At 42.3% G+C, this 24115-nt stretch overlaps 1 protein-coding gene across 2 annotated transcripts in view; it reads left to right on the plus strand.

Moving 5' to 3' along the window:
• The window catches only part of ext1b (exostosin glycosyltransferase 1b), a 105395-nt gene that overhangs the window by 57722 nt on the left and 23558 nt on the right, over positions 1 to 24115 (plus strand). For both annotated transcript variants that reach the window (XM_068333809.1, XM_068333808.1), the window contains exons 2-3: positions 19712 to 19805; positions 23591 to 23698. In XM_068333809.1, the coding sequence (XP_068189910.1) occupies positions 19712 to 19805; positions 23591 to 23698 (202 nt within the window). The remainder of the gene's footprint in view (positions 1 to 19711; positions 19806 to 23590; positions 23699 to 24115) is intronic.

The following is a 24115-nucleotide window of genomic DNA, read 5'->3' on the forward strand; positions in this document are numbered from 1 at the left end:
AAAGGCAGTACAATGCAGGCAGTACAACATAGGCAGTACAACATAGAGAATAAGACGAAACTTCTACATATATTTTACATGTGTACTTCTACATGGCGAGTGTGATGGTCGCGATAGCCGGCTGGTGCGAGCGAGCTAGCCGCTAGCCTAGCCCAGATTCCTCTGCGCTTGCCCCTCTTCTGCTTTCGCATGCACCCATCCTGTGCTTCCACTACGGGCTGGCTGCAGGATAGGGGATCGGTGGTTGAGCAGGCCTCCAGAGTAGGCCGCACTCGTGTACACTTCCGCATCTGCTGGGTTTAAGTATGAAAAAGTTGTTCTGCGCATGTCGAACAGAAACAAACAGTATGAATATGAGCGCCTTGGGGAAAGTAGACGTGACAAAGATAGACGTGATGAAGATGGACAAATACACGGAGTGACAAGACACACACAACACGAAAGAACCGCTGTAGCGGGAGAGAGAGAACACTGATAGTCTATCATAGTCAATCATAGTCTATCGACATGGTTTGAGAGAGGTGGAGGAGAAGACCACTAAGGTCCTGAAGTAGACGACAAAACTAAGGCCCCATCCAGACGATGCCGGAACTTTTTGAAAGTGCCACTTTTTTCACCCCGTATGGAAAACGATTCAGCGTTATTTCCACACAACAGCATTTTCAAAAAGATCTCCGTCCACTCGTATCCGCATCAGTGCGTTGATCAACACGCGTATGAGCAGAACAACTCCGAGAACAACAGGAGAGGACCGGGACTTGTGGAAATTCATGCCGTCCTCCTGTAGGAGGACCTCCATCACAGAATTCTCCACCAGCAGGCTGCAGGTCCCGGTCTGACCCAGAACTGGCGTCGGTGTCTTTGGCCAAGAACGTGAATGAATGAATGAATAAATAAATACATATATAAACTTTGACACATAAATAAAGAAACAGACAAACAAAAATTTAAGTGCAAAGCATGTTTATCAACGCGTCTTCGATGTGGAGCTATTATCAGAAAATAGCCGGTTTTAGCTCCGTTTGCACATGTAGACACGGGTCACATGCATTACGTCACAGCGGTTTTCCTCGCAGGGACACGCCCCCCGGATAGAAAATGTTGCGGATGCAGTGTCTACACGATAACGCAGACCCAGCGTTTTCAGAAAATTCCACCTTGGCCAGTGTTTTCAAAAAGTTGCGTTTTCGTTCCGGATATCTGTGTTGTCGTGTGGACGGAAGGTGTAAACGCAACAAAAAAGTTGTGTTTTCAAAAAGTTCCGGCATCATGTGGACGGGGCCTAAGGCCCTCTGGGCGCCCTCAGGCGTTTTTACACACCCTAATTACTCCTGTATGTGCCTGAAATATTCCTGGTTTTCTCCTCAGCCTGGTCCTTGTGGTCTTGTTTCGTATTTGCTTATTTATAATATATTTTTTCTCTTTAAGTATCAAAGAGTCCCCAAGGGGTTTGATTTCCAACTCCAAAAGCCATAAAGATGACTGATGACATCTCAGCTTCCACTGCAAGAGGAAAGACATTAACAGACGGCGAAGCCATCAGCAATAGTAGACGATGTGCACCTACAGCTAAACAAGCCTTTAATGGTAGTTATGGCTTCTAAACCAACATTAGGCCTAGTTCAGTGGAGAGGGTAATGTTACACCAAAGATGGATGTGACTGAACTGAAAAACAAAAGGAAAAAAGCTTTACTGTAATGAACAAACCGTAAACACGTTTAATGTAATAAAACCGCACCAGCGGAATACATTTTATTGCATTTTCATGAAGGGCTAAATTCACTGTAAAACATATCTAAGGAATATTTGCAGCCTTTTGGGAAAAGCGTTATTTGTGTTCCTGACTGGAGTAAAATTGATAGCACGTTGGACATGTCCAGAGGAGAGATAGTGAATATATTGGTAGAAGGATGCAGAGTTTTGAACTGCCAGGCAGGAGGCCTAGAGGAAGACCAAAGAGGAGGTTTATGGATGTAGTGAAAGAGGACATGAAGATAGTTGGTGTGAGAGAAGAGGATGCAGAAGACAGGGTTAGATGGAGGCAACTGATTCGCTGTGGTCACCCCTGAAGGGGAAAGCCGAAAGGAGAAGATTGTATGCAGTAACACTTCAAGCATCCAATTAGTTTAGCTTAAGACAGAGTCCAGAGGGACGGAGTGAGGCTGCCTGTGTCCAAAGCTAATAAATCCTGGATACCAGCAACTCTGAAGGGCAAAAAATTCACATGTTAAATCTCTTTTGGTCAGGCTTGACAAAAACTATTGTATTCACATCCATCATCATGCTAAACTACACTTAACTGGCTGCTGGGAGTAGCTATAATTTTAGCATGCATACACCTGAATGGTTCCAGTTATTGTTAACTGATTGCGAGGAAGTGGTTAACATTATTTCCTGAAAAAAACATTAATTCAACCATTCTTTTTTTTTCTTCTTTTTTTTTACAAATATGTTACCGCTGCTCTTAACCCCCCCCCCCTCTGCTATTGCTTAGGTTATATCTAAATCTGGATGAAGTGTTTTTATCTTTTTAGCTGTGTGTTGAGTTCAAGTTCATTTCAGACTGTTTGCGGGAACACGACTAGCAGCCATTATCTGTACAGTGGGCTGTCATTAACGCTACATTAATTTGCTTCATCTTAGTGGACCGATGTTAGCTCATGGGTGCAGAGCAGAGTGGAGAAGCATTTTTCTCCCTGCGGCATCTAAATATAAATCTGTGTGACCTTTTTATTTCCCCAGATGTTCTACTGCAAAGTAGATTGCATCAGCTTTCGAACGCAGCACCACAGCTTTATTTTCTCTCGTCTTGTCTGCTAAATTGCTATTTTCTCATTTCGAAACCCAAGTGAGGGCGATTTGTTTCGCTGCTCTAGCGAAAGGTGGAAATATGACGTTTTTCTCCTGGTCTTTTAAAGTTTCTCTCAGTTTCAAGGTGCGAAATGTTGCTGATGACATTTTTGAACAGTTGTTTTTGTTGAAACAAATTTCCTGTATTTTATTTTTCCTGATTATCCCCGGGAGAAAATCTGCTGTGATGCTAACAACATCCTCTCATTATCTGTAATGTACTCCATGTTGATCGTTGGATTTCTTCCCACTTCAAGGACTCTATGTCTTCGCTTTTAACTTTCTACATGTGTTAATAACAGCTTCTTCCTGACTCACAATTCTCTAATTAGTTTTGCAGAAATCTGTAGTTGATTCATTAATGATTACCAGGAAAATAGCAGCTTTCCTAAATTCATTTAAACCTCTGAAAATAAAACTTTTTTTTGTTTTATTGGAAGTCTCATACTCAGAAAATACTATAACACATAAAATATGAAAATAATACATATGCGTATGTTCCTGTATAACTAAAAAATGCTTCTTATCAATTAGCCATAATTAAACTGATAAAGACTTTCCAATATTTCTTTCCATGTCATCTCCACAATAAAAATATTGTTATATATTACATGGAAGAATGACAAAATTATAGACTCACACCTGAAAGCCCAGAATTTCCCAGCAGCTGCTCATGTTCCCTGTCAGAATGATGAAAGACCACCATGGTTTGTAATGTGGTTTTGCTGCATTTAAAGGGCTGCTCCAGCATTTTCAGGAATCCCAACATTCACTAGTCCCTAGGAACTGCCTCAATCCAAGATGCCACCGATGGTCTGCTGTGACATCACTACGTAAACCTGCTGGAGGAGTATGTTCTTGCATTTTGCTCATATCTTCTTCTTCCGGCATCACCATGTCTTTCCACATGTTCAGCTTTAGCGAGCACTCGTGATGAATCAGGCTGTAACATGCCAGGTTGTTCTTTCCTTTACCTACAAGACGAGCAGCAGGCCCACAGCCTTTCAAATATTATCTGTTAAGCATATTAAATGTCTCTCTCCAGATAATTGTTCACTCTCACTGTCAAAAACAAGAAAGACCCCCATCTGCTGGTGTGCATATTGACACTTCTGACCCCTGCTGTGTGAAATATGTTGCTGTTGCTTCACGCAGCAGAAAGCGTTTTCTAGTAAGTCTGTCCTCTGAGGCTCGGCTCAGTAAGAGGATGAAGAAGGCCTTGAGGTGAAGGAAGGCTGCTGTGGTTTGCATATCCCTTTGTTGTTCGTGCTACCATTCAAACCTGAACCCGCACCGGTATAGTTATCAAGCCTGAGGTCATTGTGCCTGTGTTCATGTGAAATCTGACATCATCCGAGAGCAAACATGATGTGCATTTGTGCTCAGTGGCTGCATGAACTGGTTGGTCAGGTGGTGTCTCTAGGCTTCCAGTAGTAGGACGTGTGTGTGTGTCTGTGTGTGTGTGTGTGTGTGTGTGTGTGTGTGTGTGTGTGTGTGTGTGTGTGTGTGTGTGTGTGGACTCTGAGCACTAATTAAACGTGTTTAACCTGGGGTCGTTTGCCAGGGATAAAAGAAGTGGACGAGACTCTGTGTTCATAACGGCACAGAAGAACCAGAGATTGAGACTAGAGGAGAAGGAATGAAAAAAAAAAAAACTAGGGAAAGAGGCAGATTGAGAGTGAAGGGGGCTTAACCATGTTGTAAATGTTTTATTGGGCTCCTTTGAACTCCTCCAACTGAAGGCACGTCTGAGTTGGTGCAAGTCTCAGGAGAGCACCGTGCTTTTCCCACAGATGACCTAGTTAACATTGAGGATAGGGAGGAGAGCCAGAGACATCCAGGCTGGATTGATGACCAGATACTTCCATGGATTGCACAGCTGGACTTTTTCCACTCTGAAGAGCCACATTTTTCATGTCACTTTTTTTTCCTCCTTCCTAATAGGCGACCAACTTTTGTTGCAGTATTTTTTAAGGTTAAAGAGGATTAAGGCTCTTCCCTCTGGTAACCAAATGTCTTTTGCTATCCAGATTCCAATGTGTATACCACAAGGTTCAGTGAACACAAGCAGTGACCTGAGAGATTTATAATAGCATCCTGTTTTAACGACCCGGTCTTATATTTGCATGTTGTCTTCTTCTTTTGACATTTCTTAGATACAAGTCACACTGATTATCTGAACAACATGTGCGTTCTTTATCAGAAGGAACAAAAAGTGCGTCAAATGGGATGGAGCGGCCCGGTTTATGTATTCAGTTGTGATTTTGCCATGCTGTTGTCAGGGCAAACCGAGTACCGTGTCTTAACCAGCAGTTCCAAGCTGTGATGCAAGTCTTATGACTAGCACCACCGTTAGCATTTATAGCTCTTGTAATTGGACTCTCAGTTGGAGGTAAATCCATTATGGTGGTGTTCCAACTAATTTTTTTCTGTTATGTCGAAGTGTGTGTGTGTGTGTGTGTGTGTGTGTGTGTGTGTGTGTGTGTGTGTGTGTGTGTACGTACAGTAATGGAGGTTGTATATATATATATTCATGAAATTATTTACTGAATGAATGTACAATGTTCTAAACTGAGACAAGCAATCACATTTGTCCCATATGTGTGTGAACATTAACGCAGTTGTTGCCAGGGCTGAGTGTGTTTAATATGTATCAAACTGTGAGCGTCTAAGTGTGTGTGTGTGTGTGTGTGTTTGGGACTTGTTTTTGCCAGACGGAGGTTCATTTGTTGTGGATGGTTGATGCTGCAGCAGTGGTAGATTGTTATGACTTTCAGGAAGTAGACTGTGCGCCATTGCCAAAGCGGGTGTCTAACAACACAAAGCTGCCCACCCCCCACAGACGCACACAAACACACACACACACACACACACACACACACACACAGAACACACACATGTCCCTCTGGAGAGAATTACACACTCAGATTGGAGACGACAATCTCTCGTTGGGTTGGGTCAAAGCGGTCACGTTATTCTCTCCACTGTCTCTGAATGCAGGAATAGATGGAGCGGTGCTGCCTGTAGGTGTGGAATAAATGAAAAAAATTGCATCGCTTACCCAACTGCTCTCTGAATACCTACCTTAGATTTGTTAATGAGGTTTCTGTAAAAGCCATAGTTCCTTCCTCTTACTGGTCTCACCTTTTTTTTTTCTTTTTTTTTTTACCTATTTGTCATCTCCATCTGACCTTGTTTTACCTTATAATGTCCCTACCTTTGAAATGAAGAGGCAGGCATGTTGGGTAATTGAAGTTGAAGCTGTGCTGCAACAGAATCCCTGTGTCACAGGTAGGGCGGAGGCCGGCTCTCTGCTCCGCTGAACCACAGAAATGCCCAAGAGCGGCGCTTCTCCACAGGAAACAGACTCCTTTTAGGCCTCACACTGACATTATCTGGTACCCAGATTGTATTCAGATACCTTTAATCCAGAGTTCCATCTATGGCTGGCATAGAAATCTTCCTGTACCAGCCGCATGGAGAGAGGACTGCATTCTCCCCCATGAGACTCCTGTGAATGCCATGTGTAAGCCGAGATACGAAGCAAGAACGACAACAGGGTTTTTTTTGTGGCTTCACCTCTCCAACAAGAGAGTTTTGTTTTTTTTCAGGATACAGGGTACCTATTCATCGCTGTCAAACAGTTTCCCTTTATTTGTTACTGTCCCCTCTCCTCTTTCCTCCAAACAGCCCTGAGAGGCAGACGATATAAAGACTGCCACAGATGAAAATCCTCAACAGGAGGAAGACAGATAGAAAAGACAGATAGTGAGAGATGTGGAAAAATGCAGAGGGTAAGAGGGCGTGATCAAAATCAGATCGAGGAGGAATGTCCTACGCCTCCAACATACTTGTTAAGTGTTGATTCTCACCAACATCCACCTTCATGTCCATTCTTGCTTCATTCATATTTACATCAGACGACGGAACTTTTGACAAGAGTCCTACTTTTCTTCAAAGAACTCAAATCTTTCTCTGCATTAGAAAACCTGTCCAGTTATTTTTGGATTTGTTTTTTCAGTTGATTCTAGACCAAAAACCAAAACAAATGGAAGCAAAATTGCTCAAGGGTGCCTTAGCACTTAGCAGTGGCCGGAAGGTGAGCTGACACCTCCCGCTGTCAGCTCACACTCCGAAGATGTCTGGCGGGGGCGAGAGTTGAACCGCCGTTGGATGGACGATGTCTGGTCTTAAGACTTCTGCTCTACCGCTGAGCCACTGCCGCCCCACTGCCATCCAAACATCCACTTGTTGACGTGTGGATGTGTCATGGCTTTGACGTCAACAGAGAGGTGTATCAGCCCCCCCTGATCGGGTCAGTGGTCCTCTTGTAGAGACTACAGTGATAGTCTTGTATGAGATGTGACACAGAACAGGACCTGCCCGGATCCTGTTTTTATCTGGTGTTTCATGTGTGATCTCCAGCTTCTAGCACATACATAATACAGCACTTACATACGTACGTAACTCTGAAACATCAGTTTGTCCTGCAAGCTGTCACTTTGCAGCTTGCGTGTCTTTCAATACCTAGTTACAGATTCTGTTCACTCTCTCTCAAAGAGTCAAACAGATCACCTCTAACTTTCAAGTCTTAGGACTCACCTCCTCTGCTTCCTCGTCTTTTCCTTCACCGCTTCTTTTTTATGTAAATGATGCCTTTTAATCTTTGAAGACTTTTCAATGATTTTTAAGGTTTAAGGTGCCTCACAGATGGAAATCAAGCTAATTGAGACTTGCAAGTGAGAGCATGAGAGGATTTTAGCAGCACCTTGAACAATTCTCTCCTTTCTGAAAGATTTCAAAAAAGCAATAAATTGGCTTTTGGTCTAATTTCCTCTCTCTCGGCCTTCTCCCTCACACCCTTCTGTAATGCAGACTCCAAATATTCCTCCTGCTCTAGATATTAATCTTTTACCGAAACTATCTGGCAGGAGGGATTTAGTGTTAGGTTTCAACACAGATGAAGCTTTGGTTTTGTTTTTTTTTGTTCTTGGAAATGGTGCACAACTGCTCCAGTGGTTTTTGTCGGTGCGTCGGAGAGATGAGCCCATTTCTCTCCCCACGCTGGGCTTATTAGTTTTCACTGTCAGCCCTCTTTCCTCTGACGCTGGTTTCTGTCTGCTGGAGCGAGGCCTCTGCTCTCAACCACAGCTCATGTTTGTGCGAAACTATAAAGTGATTTCTCAGATTTATCACATTAACTGCTGTCCTGGAATAAGTATTATCTCCGGCAGGGTTTTTTTTTTTTTTTTTGTTTGAGTTACCGATGCCGACTTTCTCCCAGGGAAGTCGGCCGAGCTCCACCGTTCATTTTCTTTTCCATAGGAGCTGTACTCAAATGTTAAGTAACTGTGGTTGGTGGGCTTGGATCAGCTTCTTGGAAAAAGCAGTGCTCTTCATCCCGGGTCTCGTTGTGATGACCGGGTGGCCGATGCGCACCGTGGTCTCTGTGGCCCCAGGTGACTTAGTACATCCCCTTTTCCTGTGTCGTCTTTTTTCATAGTGTCGTCTCCTCTGTCTCTGCTGCCTCATTTGGTCTTCTCATCTTGCTCCAGCTTGTTAAGATATGAATAACTCGGCACCCCCCCCCCAACACACACACACATACACACACACACACACACACACACACGTTGTTTAAGCCACAGTTCCCACAAGCCCCGAGGCCACAGCTGTAGCTCAACCGTGTCTCCCTCTGACCTCCCTGTGTAGCGCTGGAGAACAGCTGTTGCCTACGTACACACAGACACACACACACACTCTCTCACCAACCAGACAAGTGCAGAGCTTTGGGGGAAGCCTGCAGTAGGGGCAGTGGGTTTGCACTTTGGGTTCATCATCACAGTGAACTGTATGCACATGCATAGAGACATATGTGGTCTGACACGAACAGCCCAGCTCAGATACATGAGCCACAGAGGTGTACACACACACACACACACACACACACACACACACACACACACACACACACACACACACACACACACACACAGCACAACACTCCCATCAGCCAGAACCAAATCCACCGAGTCTCTCGCTGAAAGGAGTAGTCCTTCCTTTTGTTTCTTAGGGTGGGGAAGGCAGTGACATTTGACCTGCGTGTTGTGACCCCACCCAGCTTCAGATCCTAAGATCAGTCATATGATTCTAGGTTAAACCCTCAGTCCTGTGTCATATGACTATGGGGCAAGGGGGGTGGGGGGTGGGCATCAAGAGTCAAAGAAATGTGTCCAGTGACAGTGCACAGATTTTTTATTTATCATGCTTTTATTTTTATTTTTGCTTATTTTATGTATTAAAGCCTTTTTTGGAGGGATCAGATTCCTGAGATCACATTTCCGTGTCTACTCTTACATTAAAATTTTGTAAATTTTACTTTTACATAAAATCTCATGAGAACACGGGATGCGTCAACAAGATGACGCAGAGTAGTAAGCAAAAAAAGGACAATCAAATGTGTTTTAGTCCGTCTGATGATCATGGCATTCAAGATTCTGGTTTTGATTTGAAAGAGCGGATATTATGTTTGCTGCTACTTTGATGTTACTTAGATGTTTTTACAGGAAGTACCTTGGTTTAAGGAGTTTTGGTGCAGTCTGGACTTTATCAGTATTTTGGCTTATGCCAAGAACATGAACTGCCCCAGTTACCTCGAAAATTAATTAGCTAGAACTCACTCAAAAACCAACATTTCACAATAGGGGGTGTGAGGACAACCTGTGAGGACCATGAATATCTGTACAAAAATGTCAGTAAAAGTGTGTATTCCATCCCCACCATTGTTTTTAAACTGCGGCTGACTGACCGTCCGTGCAAACAGTCTTGCATGTTGGATCAGAGCTCTAGCTGCACAGCAGCACACATGCTGACAGGTAGACAAACATGGACACACACACACACACACACACACAGACAGATCACACACACGCACACACAGTGCAGCCGTTGCTGCTCAGGAGTGCCGGCTGAATTTGAATGCAGACCTCCAGCTGACATCTATCCATGATTAATGACAGCATGCAGGTTAAGTTTTGGCGCCTTAATGAATACAGTTTGAGAAGTTGAAGAGCCTATCAGTTTTTGACATGACTTTTGAATATGTTTGCATAATTTATGGCCAGATCTAAATTGAATCATAATTGCGTCATAGGTGGGCATTTGGTGTTCTTTCTCACTATTTTTCTGTCCTTTGTAACCCACACCCCCAAGATACGCCTTTCATTATTCTTCATTTTCCCCACACAAACACGCCATCCGCCGTTGCACACACACACACGCGTGCTCCGATGGGTGTTGACAGACAGTCGGTGTGATCTCGCTGTGTGACTGACACAGAGTGCTGATGAACTCGCTGGGTATTGCATCACACTGGTGGTGATTGACAGCTGTACCTCCCCTCCCTCCTCATCTGTCGCCCGCACCCCGAGAGCGCCAACCGACTGAGACGTCACGCTGCTCTCCAGTGTCGTGAGGCCGTGACAAACTCTGTGTGTGATGCCGAGTTTAACGTGGCTCTCAAACAATGTGTCAAATGTGTGTGTGTGTGTGTGTGTGTGTGTGTGTGTGTGTGTGTGTGTGTGTGTGTGTGTGTGTGTGTGCTCAAATCCAGTAAAGTCTGCTCAGGTCAAAGTCGACAGCAGCTAATTTAGCCGCTCATACGGCTCATCACTGGCAACACATTCAATTGAAAAGGTCAACCAGAGTCTTATAAATTCTTCTAAAGGATTTTGTACATTTTTAAATATATTGAATGAAAAATCAGGACATGGTGGACTCCAGTAAGCATGAAGTCAGTCAGTTTAAGGATCCTGGTTTCTGTTCTGCCTGTTACCAACAGAACAGGCCTCTTATTCAACATCTGGATCCAGATGATGATGATCCAGATAGGGGTAGAGAGATTTCTGATTTGTTGTCTCTAACAACAAATTTTGACGGTGTGTGAAGTTAGTTTTTATCTCTACTACTCTACTTTATATATCCATGTCTGAAACAGCTCATCACAAGAAATCACATTCAATCTTGTGTGTGGTTTGGACTATTCAACCCTTTTTTCATGTTGGGGTCGGCCGAGTACACGCTCTTCTCCTTCCTGGAAATGGAACAAAGTCTATCATGACATTCTAGTTGGCCTCAAATCTGAACATTGCTTTACGGGAAATATTTCCTGTTAGGTGGAGCAAGCAAAAGAAAGAGATTATATTTAGTTTTCATGTCATAGTCCAGGAGTATGGGGTTTTTTTTAACCGCAAAAGTGTGATCATAAATAATGTTACCGTTAATGTAACTCCAGTCAGTTTAGTGTTTCTGTAAAGTCAGTGAACTTTCCCAAGCCTGTTGACAACGGCAACTCTTTTTCTTTAAAAAACAAAACAAAAATAAAAACCTTATCTAAATTCCCACAAAGCTGACAGGAAAGGTGCCATTGTGACTGATGACGGCACATCTCCCATTGTGATTGTTCTGGCTCTTCTGCCGTTGGGATAGCATTCACTGGTTGGTGGTGTTGATGCTCAGGGCCCCAGGTGGCTTCAGGACCAGGTTTATATTTTGATTTAGAGGAGTCTTCAGTGGGAATACATTAAAATGTATTTGCAGACAAGACATTAGGTGTGATTAAGCCTCGAGTCACCTATTGGAGCAGAGTTAAGCTGGTATTTGTCAGCAGATGGGACCCTGAAAATGGTCGGAGATGCTTTGAAAACAAGAGAGTTAGACTGTGTGCACGTTCTCATGAAGTACAGACCGTGTGTGCGTACGTGTGCGTATGTGTGTGTCTGTGTGTGTGTGTGTGTGTGCGTGTGTGTGTGTCACGCAGATGAAAAGACATCTCAGCGAGGGGTAACTCCGGCGTCCTTCGTTTCAGTGGCTCTAATGACAAAATGTGTCAGTGTTGAAAAGAAGCCGCCGCAGAGCATGTGCTGACATGTCTAAATCTGAGACCGTCTCTCACATGAACATCTACCCACACACACACACACACACTAGCATGCACAGTGAGGTGTCCTGAGGGCCATCTGGAAGTGCGGAGTGAAGCACAGCTGGTCTCCAGTGAACATCAGCGGAGTCTGGACCTCTCATCTGTGAGATCACACATGAAGGCACCGATCAGACAAGAAGGCCGTGTTGTAACCGTGTCGCTGCCTGTGAAAACATATTCATATATTCGTGGACACATGTCTGGAATAGGTGTCCCTGAGTTTGGAATCCGCCTCACGTCCACCCTCTGGAGAGTCGTGTGTGTGTGTGTGTGTGTGTGTGTGTGTGTGTGTGTGTGTGTGTGTGTGTGTGTGTGTGTGTGTGTGTGTACAGCTTAGACGACTGTGCAGACACTAAATGTAACTGAAAAATTGCCTCCATCTGTTGGCAGTGGAAAAAAATGTGATGTTGCAAAATGAAAAGATCGTTAGGATAAAACTGTCATAGCAAATTTGCAAATTTGGACTTGTTGTTATCGGGGTGTTCGTAAAAATATTCAAGCTTACACATGTGAAGGGGTGACACGGGCTGCTGATTCGAACTGATTCAGAAGTTTGTGCAAGAGTCAGCCTGCGCCCACATGCAGTGTATATATGTGTGTGTTTTTATTTTGGTACCCACGTCTCACGCCCACCACGCGCAGATATACTTACCGCCTGGCTCTCATTTAAATAGTAACACAGATCTAGTGCTGCTATGCAAACTAGAGCCACATCCTTTAACTTGTACATTTGAAACCGAGCTGCTGCTGCTGCTGCTCCTTTCAGGCAAAATCTGTAGCACCTTTATTGTCGTCAATATGAGACCTTGTAAACATCAGCTGTGAGCGCTGGCAGGGAGGGCAAGTCCTCAAAAGTATGAGCTCCTTTTGATTGGGAGTTTTCTCTGCTGTGTTATTCAGACAGGGTGAAACTAGATGTTAGAGAGGGAGAGTGGAACAAAATGAAGAACTGAAATATTACCATTCTCCCATCAGACCTTAGATTTCTCACTGGGTATCAAAGCACATCTGAGTTTGCAGTTAGCATTTTCTTTTCACCTCATTATGCAAATATTCCGCACGCTTCAGTTTCCGTTTGATCACAGTCGAAACCACAAAGACGTTCATCAGTTCTTTTAACCAACCCTTATTTATGTTCCAACCGCAGGGCTCACCAGAGGTTACCTTCAGTCTTAGTTGCTAATTGTTTGGTGCAAGAAGGCATTGATATGTTGACATGCAGTCTGATCCCAATGCATTCTGGTTTGTCTAACAGATTTAAGGTTGGATTTAACAAATAAAGCTGGTCGTGTTAAAATAAACGTTATATTCTGTGATGCTTTCATCCAGCATCACCTGATTCGATCCGGCACCACTGGATCGCCCCCCCCCACCCACCCACATGTGCACAAAACTCAGCCGCGGCCAGGGTATGACCACAAAAAAAAAAAAGCCTGTTTGTTTGGCTAGGCAGACCTCTGGGTCATTCCACGCTAGAATGCTAATTGGAAGTAGCATAAGCCGGCTAATGAGGGCAAATTGGACTTAATGAATTTGTTGCAGAGTGTACAGCGACGAAGAGGAGGAGGAGGAAGAGGAGGAGGAGGAGGATGGGTCATAGTGGAAAGGCACACATCCGGATGCACGCACGCAGATGCTGACTCATGCTTTTCTACACGGCTTGTAGAATCGCAGAGGCATTCCAGTCACACACACACACACACACACACACACACACACACACACACACACACACACACACACACACACACAAAACACAATCCAAACTTGTCTCTTGAGCTCATATCTGTCACAATAAACATGTACATACACATTATCATCCTCAAACATGCACACACGCAAGCATATGCTGCTACAGTTCCGTCAGCGTGCGCGCGCGCACACACACACACACACACACACACACACACACACACACACACACAGACTCAAATCATAGTCTGTCAGTTAGTCTGGAGCCAAATGATGCCCCTTCTATACCCACATGCTCACTTAGTCTGCACATCTGTCTTCCTCTCATGGGAACACACACAACAATATGCTTCAACTTAGACTGGTGTTTATGGGGAGTTGGAGGTTCCTGTGCAATTACTGCTGGAATCTGTCCTTAGCCTCTTTGGGAGTCAGTTACGAGACAAATGAGCGTCTCTCTGCGGCGTGACATCCATTATGATGAATAACACTTTTTTTTTTTGATTTGCACCAACTACATTATAATTCATTCTCAAGTGCAGAAGGAGAGAATTTATTTTAGAGCTTTCTTTTATTATAAGTTAATCATTGAATGTGTCAAACTAGTATTTGCCACAGGGATTTCCTCTGTTACATCTCATGGCCACACACACAAATGCTTTATTAATACAGTAGAAAAAAAATAAAATACTTCCCTGGATTTAGTTCTAGCCACCATCAGACCTCCAGACACTCATTCTTTCACACACTCCTGCAGACACACACACACACACACACACACACACACACATAGAAAAACATTTTGGAAGACAAAGAAATTAGGGAGCGAGTGGAAGAAGGAGACTGGTGAGAGAGGTCCGGGAGGCAAATGTAACAACAGGCTCAATAAGCAGCAAATTGGATCTCTTTCTCATTGCTCCCTGAAAGACAAGCTCCTCGTGGTTTTATGCATCCATCACCCTTAAGCTCCGCCCTCAGGCGCCTGCAGACGCCGCGCTGCCGTCAGAACGACCAGGTGGGGGCCTGCCAGCCGCTTGCCTTTGGGGATCTGCTGCTGCGAAGTTTATTCACACAACACTGTGTTAAATAGATTTGAGGTGTTTCTCCTGTTTCTGCTTGATTTACTTTCTGCTTCGCTGCGTTTTTAAAGGGAAAATTGCACCTTTTTAGCCCAAGCAGCGCACTGATTTTCTGTGAATTATGATACATATATAGTATGAATGTTATACTGCAGTCACATGAATTGCATAGCATAGCATCGATAGCTTACTGCATTATTGTATAGGGTTGCAGGGGAAGTTAAGACCGCTGTATAGGAGTCATTACTAGTTATATTATGGATTATCCCATTGTTTAATCTCTTCATTAGGTTAAACATTGAATGTACACACAATAAAGCAAAGCATTGGCTCCGAAAATTATTTCTATTTATTTAGGGCTCCTCTGAGATGGTTTTCAGCTTGAAAAATTAAAGATTCATTCATTTTTGTTCACTTTAAAATGGGACACATAGCATAGCTTAGCATAGCCTGTCTGAAGAAGCAAAACATGGTGCAGGTATATGTTATCAATATTTTATCATTTCTTAATTTTTTGCTGGAACAAAAATCAGATTTATCGGATATTTTCTAATAAAAAAAAAGGTTGAATTATTAGCAATGCCGCTTTGTAAAAATTTTTGTCTAATGATGTAATCTTAAGAAACATGTCCAGAAGTTTATTTGTTCTGAACCTCAACTGGTTTGTTACTGGTTTCACTGGAAGGTCGGCACACCTCAGGTCGAGTTGCATCCAATCTGAGCTGTGATCACCGCGGTCGACATTTCCATCCCCTCTCCTCTCTCACCTGCTTACATGCCTCACGTGTGTCTGAAGCTCTGCTGTCATGTAATAAAACTGCTGCCAATGAAGGCGCTAGATGACAGGTTGCCACAGCAACAGTGTATAACTTTGCCATTGGGGGCTGGTGGAGCAGCCCCCAATGGAGTTTCTTAAAGGCTCCTCAATTGCTAATATAGTGCTTCTCAATTATTTTCTGTTGCGCTCCCCTGAGCAAGAAGAAAAAAATTTGGGGCCCCCCTATACTCTCTGCTGTGTCTATAAATAATATCAATTTTCTAAAAAATTGTAATAAGTACACATCTACATAACATTACATCCTAATTAACAATAAAGAAAAGAAAAAAGATATCTAGTTCAACTTATAACAAGGAATAATTTTATTAACATTGTTTTTAGTCTATAACAGAAATTATTTTATTTCCCTAAAACTAAAAAATAAATACGGTAAATCCTTGTTTAAACTGTTAATATTTTTGACCAAGTTATTGCACCATTTGATACTGAAAAATAAAATTTGATACAATCAATAAATAATAAAAAATTCAAATTCAGTTCAGGAACATTAACTGAAAAGCACAATATATAAAACACTTTAACCTCAAAGCAAAAATTAATAAAACAATTTTTTCTGTTCTTTCTTTTTTATCCAAATGAAGAAGTCATATTTATGTGACGTTATATTTATGGGCAACAAAACACGGAGGATTCCTATTGGATAAAATTTTACTCAATACTGCCACCACATGGTTTGTCATGCTTATAGCTGTCTTCAAAAACGCACTGGTGCGTTTACGTGTGGACGGAGATTTTTTTAAAAACGCTGTCACGTGGACGCGAATCGTTTTCAATGCGTTTTTAAAAAGTCGCGTTTTTAAAAAAATCCGTCATCGTGTGGACGGGGCCTCACTCTGGTTTCCTTCCACAACCTCAAACCTGAGCTCTGATTCAAATGTAAACCAGCAGGAGGTTCAGGGGATGGTAGAGGAGTAAAGGGGAAGGATTTCACAGCAGGGGGGTGTCATATAGGGCAGCCTCTTCCTTGGATTTCCTTACCTCTTTCAAATCACTGAACCACAAGCGCTCCCTCTTTCAAACACAGTTTTTGTTGTAATAAGGTTCAGGAACGCAGGAGGTGAATCACATGGAAGAGTTTCTCCTGATGCTTTTTAAGAGCAGTCGTGTCCCAGAATTTATTTGCTCTACTGTAAGTCAGAGGTTTGACTTAAAGATTTATTCATTTTAACGCTCTTTGTAACTTTTTTTTTGAACAACTTTATTGATCGCTCATCCAGCAATTTGCTTTCAGTACAGTCTTCATCAGTTCTGTGTCAGAAGAAGTGTTTTTACTGTCTGGAAAAGTCCCTGGCTTACATGGAGAAAGGTCTAATATCTTTGTTGTAATTAAGCTCAATATAACCTTTATGATATCCCATGAGAACGTGCAGGATGTGAACGAGATTGCCCAAAACTATTGAAAGTTGTCTGATGAATTTTTAAAATATGTTTTGAGTACAGTATTTTCCATACTATAAGGCGCACTGGATTATAAGGAGCACCTTCAATGAATGGCCTATATTAAAAAAAAAATCCATCCATAAAGCACACTGGATTATCAAGCGCACTGTATTATAAAATGCATCTGAGAACTCCTCAATGAATGGTCTATTTTAAAACTTTTTTCATATATAAGGAACATTGGATCATGAGAAATTGAGAAAATTAAAAGCTCTTAGGTCCGCCTTATATTGCAGAAAATACTGTAGTTATATCATTTTCAATGGTGAAGTCTTTGAACTGAAAAGAAAGCCGTTTGTAACAAAGACAGGCGAAAACGACAGATCCATTAAAAACACACAGAAAATCCTGTGTGTGTAGTTTCAAACATACAGGATTTCTGACAGGCCTTAATGAACACATGGATGTTTAGTTCTAACGAATGCTGGCCTGCTTTTTCTTTTGGGCTAGACACACATTCACACACAAACACACACACACACACACACACACACACACACACACACACACCGCCCAGGCAGACAGCAGGTGTGAAAATATGGACTAAGATGGCTTCATCTCCATCGGCAGGTGACAAACGTCAGTGTGAGGGTGTGAAGCTGCCACCCATCTTCAGTAGAAGTCTATTGGTGATTTTCTAATGTCTTTATATGTGTGTGTGTGTGTGTGTGTGTGTGTGTGTGTGTGTGTGTGTGGAGGGTACAATAACTGTGCCGGAAATTATGTATGTACGTGCTAGTGAGGATGCTGTCATGTCCCAGCGCTTCATTAGAGCTCAGCTATGGAAGAAACAAGGCAGTATCGCCGGCAGCATCAGCTCTCACCATAAAGTGTGTGTCAGCTCAGCCCGTATTTACACCGGGCAGTGAAGGCAGCATCAGGAGTCGGTGTCACACTGTCGAACAAGCCCCGCTACATCCGCAGCATCATCGATGGACCACAATGTGCATGTTGTGTGTCTGTGGTTTTGGTTAAATGAGAAATCATTTTCTGCTGCACCAACACGAATAAAGCTGCAAAGGCTCATTATGTCAATTTTTTACCTTCTCAAAAAATAAAAATAAAAATAGGGAACATAATTTGCATTATTATTATTATTAAAATTCTAATTTAGGAAACATAATAATAACAACCTGTGAGGAAATTGAAAAATAGCATTCGTAGCAAAGGCACTCTAGTGTTTTTTGATTTTTGTTTTTTTTTACTTTATACAAGGTTGCTGGCGCATAATTAGCATCTCATCTATTCTTTTTCTCGACACGTCTCCCTGAGAACACATTTTCTTAGCTGTCGTTGTTTCTGCTGCGGGATATAGTTTACACACAATGGTTGTGATCAGTGTCTTCGCTGTAGCAGGAAGAACTTTTAGATGCATGGTGATGCAAAATCTGTGGAAAATAGCTCAAACAGATTTTATCTCTTTTTTTTTTTTAAAAAAGGGGGTATTAGCGGAAGTTTTTAAAAAGCGACAGTAATTAGAATGTGTTCTGCACTGTCGGCTGTCATGTAGCTTTTAGATGATAAATGTCTCACTCATTATCTCCATGTGTGTATCAGAGAGATTCAGCACCTGAGAGGATGTGAAAGAAACGACCAATGGTTTGATCTAATTACGCTACCAATGTCTAATGTTTTCGCTTTCATGCGAACTTTATTTAATTTGCAGTAGCAGACTGCCGACAAACTTAGAAAATCTATAATCATTATTTTAAAAATTACCTCGGCCAGGGAGCTAAGCTCTTTTGCCGATGTCGGTGTGTCTGCCGGTTAGCAGGATTATTCGAAAATGTTATGAATGTTTTTTGATGGAAGTTGTCTGCAGATAGGTAGGGTATCATGGTGTTGATCAGGGAAGTTCTCCTACTATGGCAGGGCACCAGACTTCTGTGAACATGAGCTCCATTACAGGTTTATTTAGAAAAAGATAGCGTACCACAGGGAGACTTAGATTGCTCTCCATTAAGGAGGCAAAGAATACTCGATATGAAATCTGTGGTTCCACTACTAGTTGGTGAGTCCTTATCTCGTATAATATCTCCACCATCATAAAGAAATGCTAGTTTGAGGTTCAGTGCAACAGCCGGCCAACAAACATAAACTAGAGAAATGGAAAGCAGACTTGGATACAAAGTGAGATGTGCATTCTCTTTATTTCTATCATTTTACTCTAAACAAACACACACACACACACACACACACACACACACACACACACAGCTGTGTGGTGGAAGCAGGTGTCACTGTCAGCTCATTACCTCTAGCAGGGTTGAGCACCCTGTTTGGAGAAGCAATAAGACACACCTCACTGGAGAGATAGAGGGATGAGGAGCTGAGAGGAGAGAAGGGGGGGGGGGGGCATGGAGCCTCCTGCTTTAAGAGATAGAGGGATTGAGAGAGGTATCGTGTGGAGAAGAGGGGGTGTTCAAAGGAGAATGTGGTTTGTGAGATAGGAAAAGGGGGGGAAACAAGGGATATGGGGAGTTAGGGGGCGCAGCGTTACATGGGTGGGCTGGTGACTGTAAGAGAAACCAGAGCTGAGGGGGATGTTAATAACACTTGTTACAAATTGAGTTTTCTACCAGTTAAATAAGAAGCTCAAAAACATCACTGAGAAGAAGTCAAAGTGGGAAGGAGCGGTAAACATGGAGGCGTGTACTGTATGTATTTCTGTCGTGGCACCAAGACTTTGAAGAGTACTGCTGTAAATATCACTTTCCTGTTCCTGTCAGTGAACTCATCACTTTGTGTGTGTGTGTGTGTGTGTGTGTGTGTGTGTGTGTGTGTGTGTGTGTGTGTGTGTGTGTGTGTGTGTGTGTGTTGTGTCTCTGTAGATACGACTACAAGGAGATGCTGCATAACTCCACCTTCTGTTTGGTGCCCCGCGGCAGGCGACTGGGCTCTTTTCGCTTCCTCGAGGCACTGCAGGTAAACAGGAAACACACACACACACACACACACACACTATCTCAGATTCAAGCCTATAGCAATATTACTGGATAAAGAAATCCCTGCCGAACCAACTCCTCACTTAGCTTTTCTTGTAAAAGCTGCCACCTGAAACTGTTAAAAAAAAATAATTAGAAAAACACTTCAAAAACACATCAGATCTAAACGACGGAAAAATGATCTTGAATATCTTTCCTGATAATAAGTAGGTGATGTCTTATTAACAAGATGAAATTGATAGAAATGAAAACTATCATCCTATAGAGGGCGGAAATCAAAGACACCCCAAAAATGAAAGTGAAAAAATGATGCAGCAGACTAGTCCATTTTGCCAAAATGTCATTGTAGCAACTCAAAATGATTGTCAGCAGTTTGTGGGGCCCCAACGTGCTTGTACACATGCCTGACAACATGGGGGCATGTTCCTAATAAGACGACAGATGGTGTCCTGGGGATCTCCTCCCAGATGTGGATCTGGGCATCACTGAGCTCCTGGACACTCTGAGGGGAAACCTGGGGCAGCGCCGGATGGAGCTAAACATAATGTCCCAGAGGTGTTCTATTGGGTTTAGGTCAGGTGAATTGGGGGCCAGTCAATGGTATCAATTCCTTCATCCTCCAGGACCTGCCTGCATACTGAAGCCACATGAGGTCAGGCATTGTCGTGGACCAGGAGGAACCCAGGTCCCCCTGCTCCAGCATAGGTTCTGACAATGGGTCCAAGGATTTCATCCCAATACCTAATAGCAGTCAGGGTGCCATTATCATACCTGTAGAGGTCTGTGCGTCCTTCCAGGGATACGCCTCCCAAGACCATCACTGACTCACCTCCAAACCTGTCGTGCTGAATGATGTTGCAGGCAGAATAACGTTCTCCATGCCATCTCCAGAGCCTTTCACGTCTGTCGCATGTGGTCAGGTGGAACCTGCTCCTGTCTGTAAAGAACACAGGGCGACAGTGGCGTGGTTGCCAATTCTGGTGGTCTATGGTAAATGCCAATCAAGCTCTACTGGCAGTGGGCACATATATTATATAAAATATAAACAGACCAGACCTTCACTGAGAGGATTAGTTTCTGTAAACAGTATTTTACATGTAGCATTAGATTTATTCTGCTCTAAAAATCACTGAACAACCAGGCGAACTGTTGATTACTTCCTGTGTGGTTTTTATCTCATCACTTTAAAGACGTTAATTGTAGATTAAAATCTGTATTAATTAGAGCTGTTCTTTTCTATAAAAGCTCTTCAAGCCCGTTGATTCAGGCTCTTCTGACTGGCAGCTCTTTGGCTCTTTTGCTGTCGAAGAGTTTGAATGAAGTCACTTAATATTAATTCCATTCAAGTTGATTAATAGTCCTAACAGTTCTTACCTTTTAAGGAACCAGATCCAAATCTGAGCATACTTTTATAATTTACTCTCTGTTGCATCACCCACTTCAGGTCATTTAGTGATTGGTGTTAATACATTCTGCCATCATTCATAGACAGGGGAAGTCAGTGGATGTGGTGCGTTGGTGTTCTGTGAGAGGAAATATCTGTTGAATTCATGCTTGAACTTGTATATTTTGATTTTGATAGTATGATTTGTCACGAAGCCTTATTCACCAAGGAGTTTGCTTCCCACTGCATACTTTGTCAAGGTTAAGTGTATGTTAAGCCAGATCATTATTATTATTATTATTATTATTATTATTATTATTATTATTACCATAATAACCTGCAAGGTATTTTCAATCCATCTAGAATCAGTTTCCGATACTGGATCTTCATTTTACTCACTCCTCTTGAAAGCTACACACTTCACATCATCTTTTTTCCCCTCGTTCATCCGTTTCTATAACTGCTCTCTTCCACATCACTAGTCCCACGTCCTTTACCTCTCCTTAGTGCTCACTGCTGTCAACAGAGTGGAGACACATAAGTGCGCTTATCTTGCTATCAGCCGCCGCACACACACACACAACAGACACTTCACTCAGGAGGAAAATCTGCCCTCTTCTTTACTCTCTCCTCCCCATTTGTCTGACTCACTCCATCCATCGACTCGCACTGGAAGACCGGGTGGAGATTATTTACAGGCTTTGGTCTTTGCATGACAAAGCAATACCTGATAGAGGTCAGCCCTGTGTGTGTATGTGTGTGTGTGTGTGTGTGTGCGTGCGTGCATGTGTGTGTGAGAGAGAGAGAGTGTGTGTTTCAGCATATGCACAGCGCTGCATGTTTGTGTGTGTGTTCTTGCGGGTGGAGGCAGCGGTGAGGCCCGAGGGCCAGCTCAAGTTTATCCGACACCTTCACGACCCGGGACTGACAGGACCGTCATTCCATTATACTGCCAACACACACACACACACACACATAGCAGCTGTTCTCTCTCTCCTTGAGTCCGTCCATCTCTCCAAACTCCTTGGACAAAGGTCACATTCAGCTTCAATATATCTTCTATATCTTTTTTTTTAACTTCATCTTTTTGTCCACTTCTATTTTTTTTTATTCTCCTTTCTCCTTTAGCTATCACTTTCTTTTTGGTAATTAAATTCCCCAGTGAACCAAAGGGACCATTTTATCACAGATACCAATGCAAGTATCAAAAGGAAAATATCTATTAACTGAAGATGAAGTCAAAGCGCCCCAAACAGATCACATTTATTTCCTGATTTTTTTTTTTAGGCTCATGAGTGAATCAAACATTTTAACAGAACAAAACCAGAAACAGATCTTTTTGATATGGAATTTAGAAATATTTTTTGTGCGTGTTTTAGCAGTGATAAATGTTCATACTACCATAAATCCACCATGTTTTTATATCTGAGTCTTAGTTAAACTTCTAGCTGCTGTTTGTCAAATAACCCCCCATTTTACGGTAGCTACACACTGCCTGCATGCTTATCTGTCCTATCCGGTGTGTTGGAGCTTATTTATCTGGTTGCTAAGCTGCTTTGCATCAAGTTAATGCTCGATTTTAAAATTTAATAAATCTATTATCCATGCAGGCTGGAAAGTATCCATGCTCTGTTAAAGGTGTTGCTTATATAAATGTATTTAATTTTATGTAGTAATATACTTTATATTTTGATTCATATTTGATCAAATTATTTTTTGTAATGACAAATACACAGAACTAGATATTTTAATTTTGTCTCTTTTTTATTATCTTTTTGCTAATTGTTTTGTTGTTGCTTTGATATGTTTCCTTGCATTTGCAAAATCACATTTACCTGTAATTATTATGTCATGGCCTGTTTTTCTGCCCCCATGTGGCTAAAAAAAAATTCCACAAATACTACTTTCAATATAAATTGCAAAATTTTCATTTTCATGGATAGTTTGGACTTAATATCATGTAGTAAACACCAAAAGTTTCAGCTAGAATGCTACTGTAATTAAATCACATTTGCAGTTGCAGCTTTTTCCCTTTCGGTTATTTAAGTTCAGCTGTGTCAAGAAATTTCTGCTCTGCACAGCGTCTAGTCTGCAGTTGATAAATATGGCATCTCACAGGCCAGCAGTAACAGGCCTGGCTCAGCATTAGTCACTGATATGACTTCCATACTTGGCTTTCTCCAGTACTCACCAGGGATTTTATACGTGCAACATCACATTCACATCAAACACACTTAGAAATCAGTGGAAGCCCTTTTTTTTAATTAAAATGTTATGAAAGAGCAGATTCACTCATATAAAATGCATTAATTCCATAACAAAGCATTTGGCTGTAGCTGTGATAGTGTTTGTAAAAAAGCTTCTTTCTTTGTGTGTCTCAGGGTGCGTGTGTGCCGGTGATGCTGAGTAACGGCTGGGAGCTGCCTTTCTCAGAGATCATTGACTGGAATACGGCCGCAGTCATCGGTGACGAGAGGCTCCTGCTGCAGGTAACCAGACATGAAACACACATGCTCCATAAATCAGCTGAAAGCTGGAAAAAAAACATTCTTAGTCTTCCACCTGAAATCTGACTTCCCATATCCTCCTACACTCACTTTTCGTTTATATCATCCAAAAAATCTTGTTTGTTTTTTTTTTGTTTGCAAATGGAGTGGTTGTCAGCTAAACACTATTCAAACAGCATGCCAAGTCCTTGACTGCTTAAAAATGTCACTCTAAGCCCCACACAGTAAAATGAGAGCACAAATAAATAGAACAAGCAAATGGATTTAGCTGAAATAGCTTGAACGTCATGGGGGGGGGGAAGTAATTGTACGCCCATTAAGTCTTAATTTGAATGAAGTGTGTAATAATATTGTTTGACATTGAGGTTTATAATGTAGGAGATTCATCTGAGTTCACTC

This window comes from Antennarius striatus, chromosome 14 (genome assembly GCF_040054535.1).
Source record: "Antennarius striatus isolate MH-2024 chromosome 14, ASM4005453v1, whole genome shotgun sequence".
Taxonomy (NCBI): Eukaryota; Metazoa; Chordata; class Actinopteri; order Lophiiformes; family Antennariidae; genus Antennarius; species Antennarius striatus.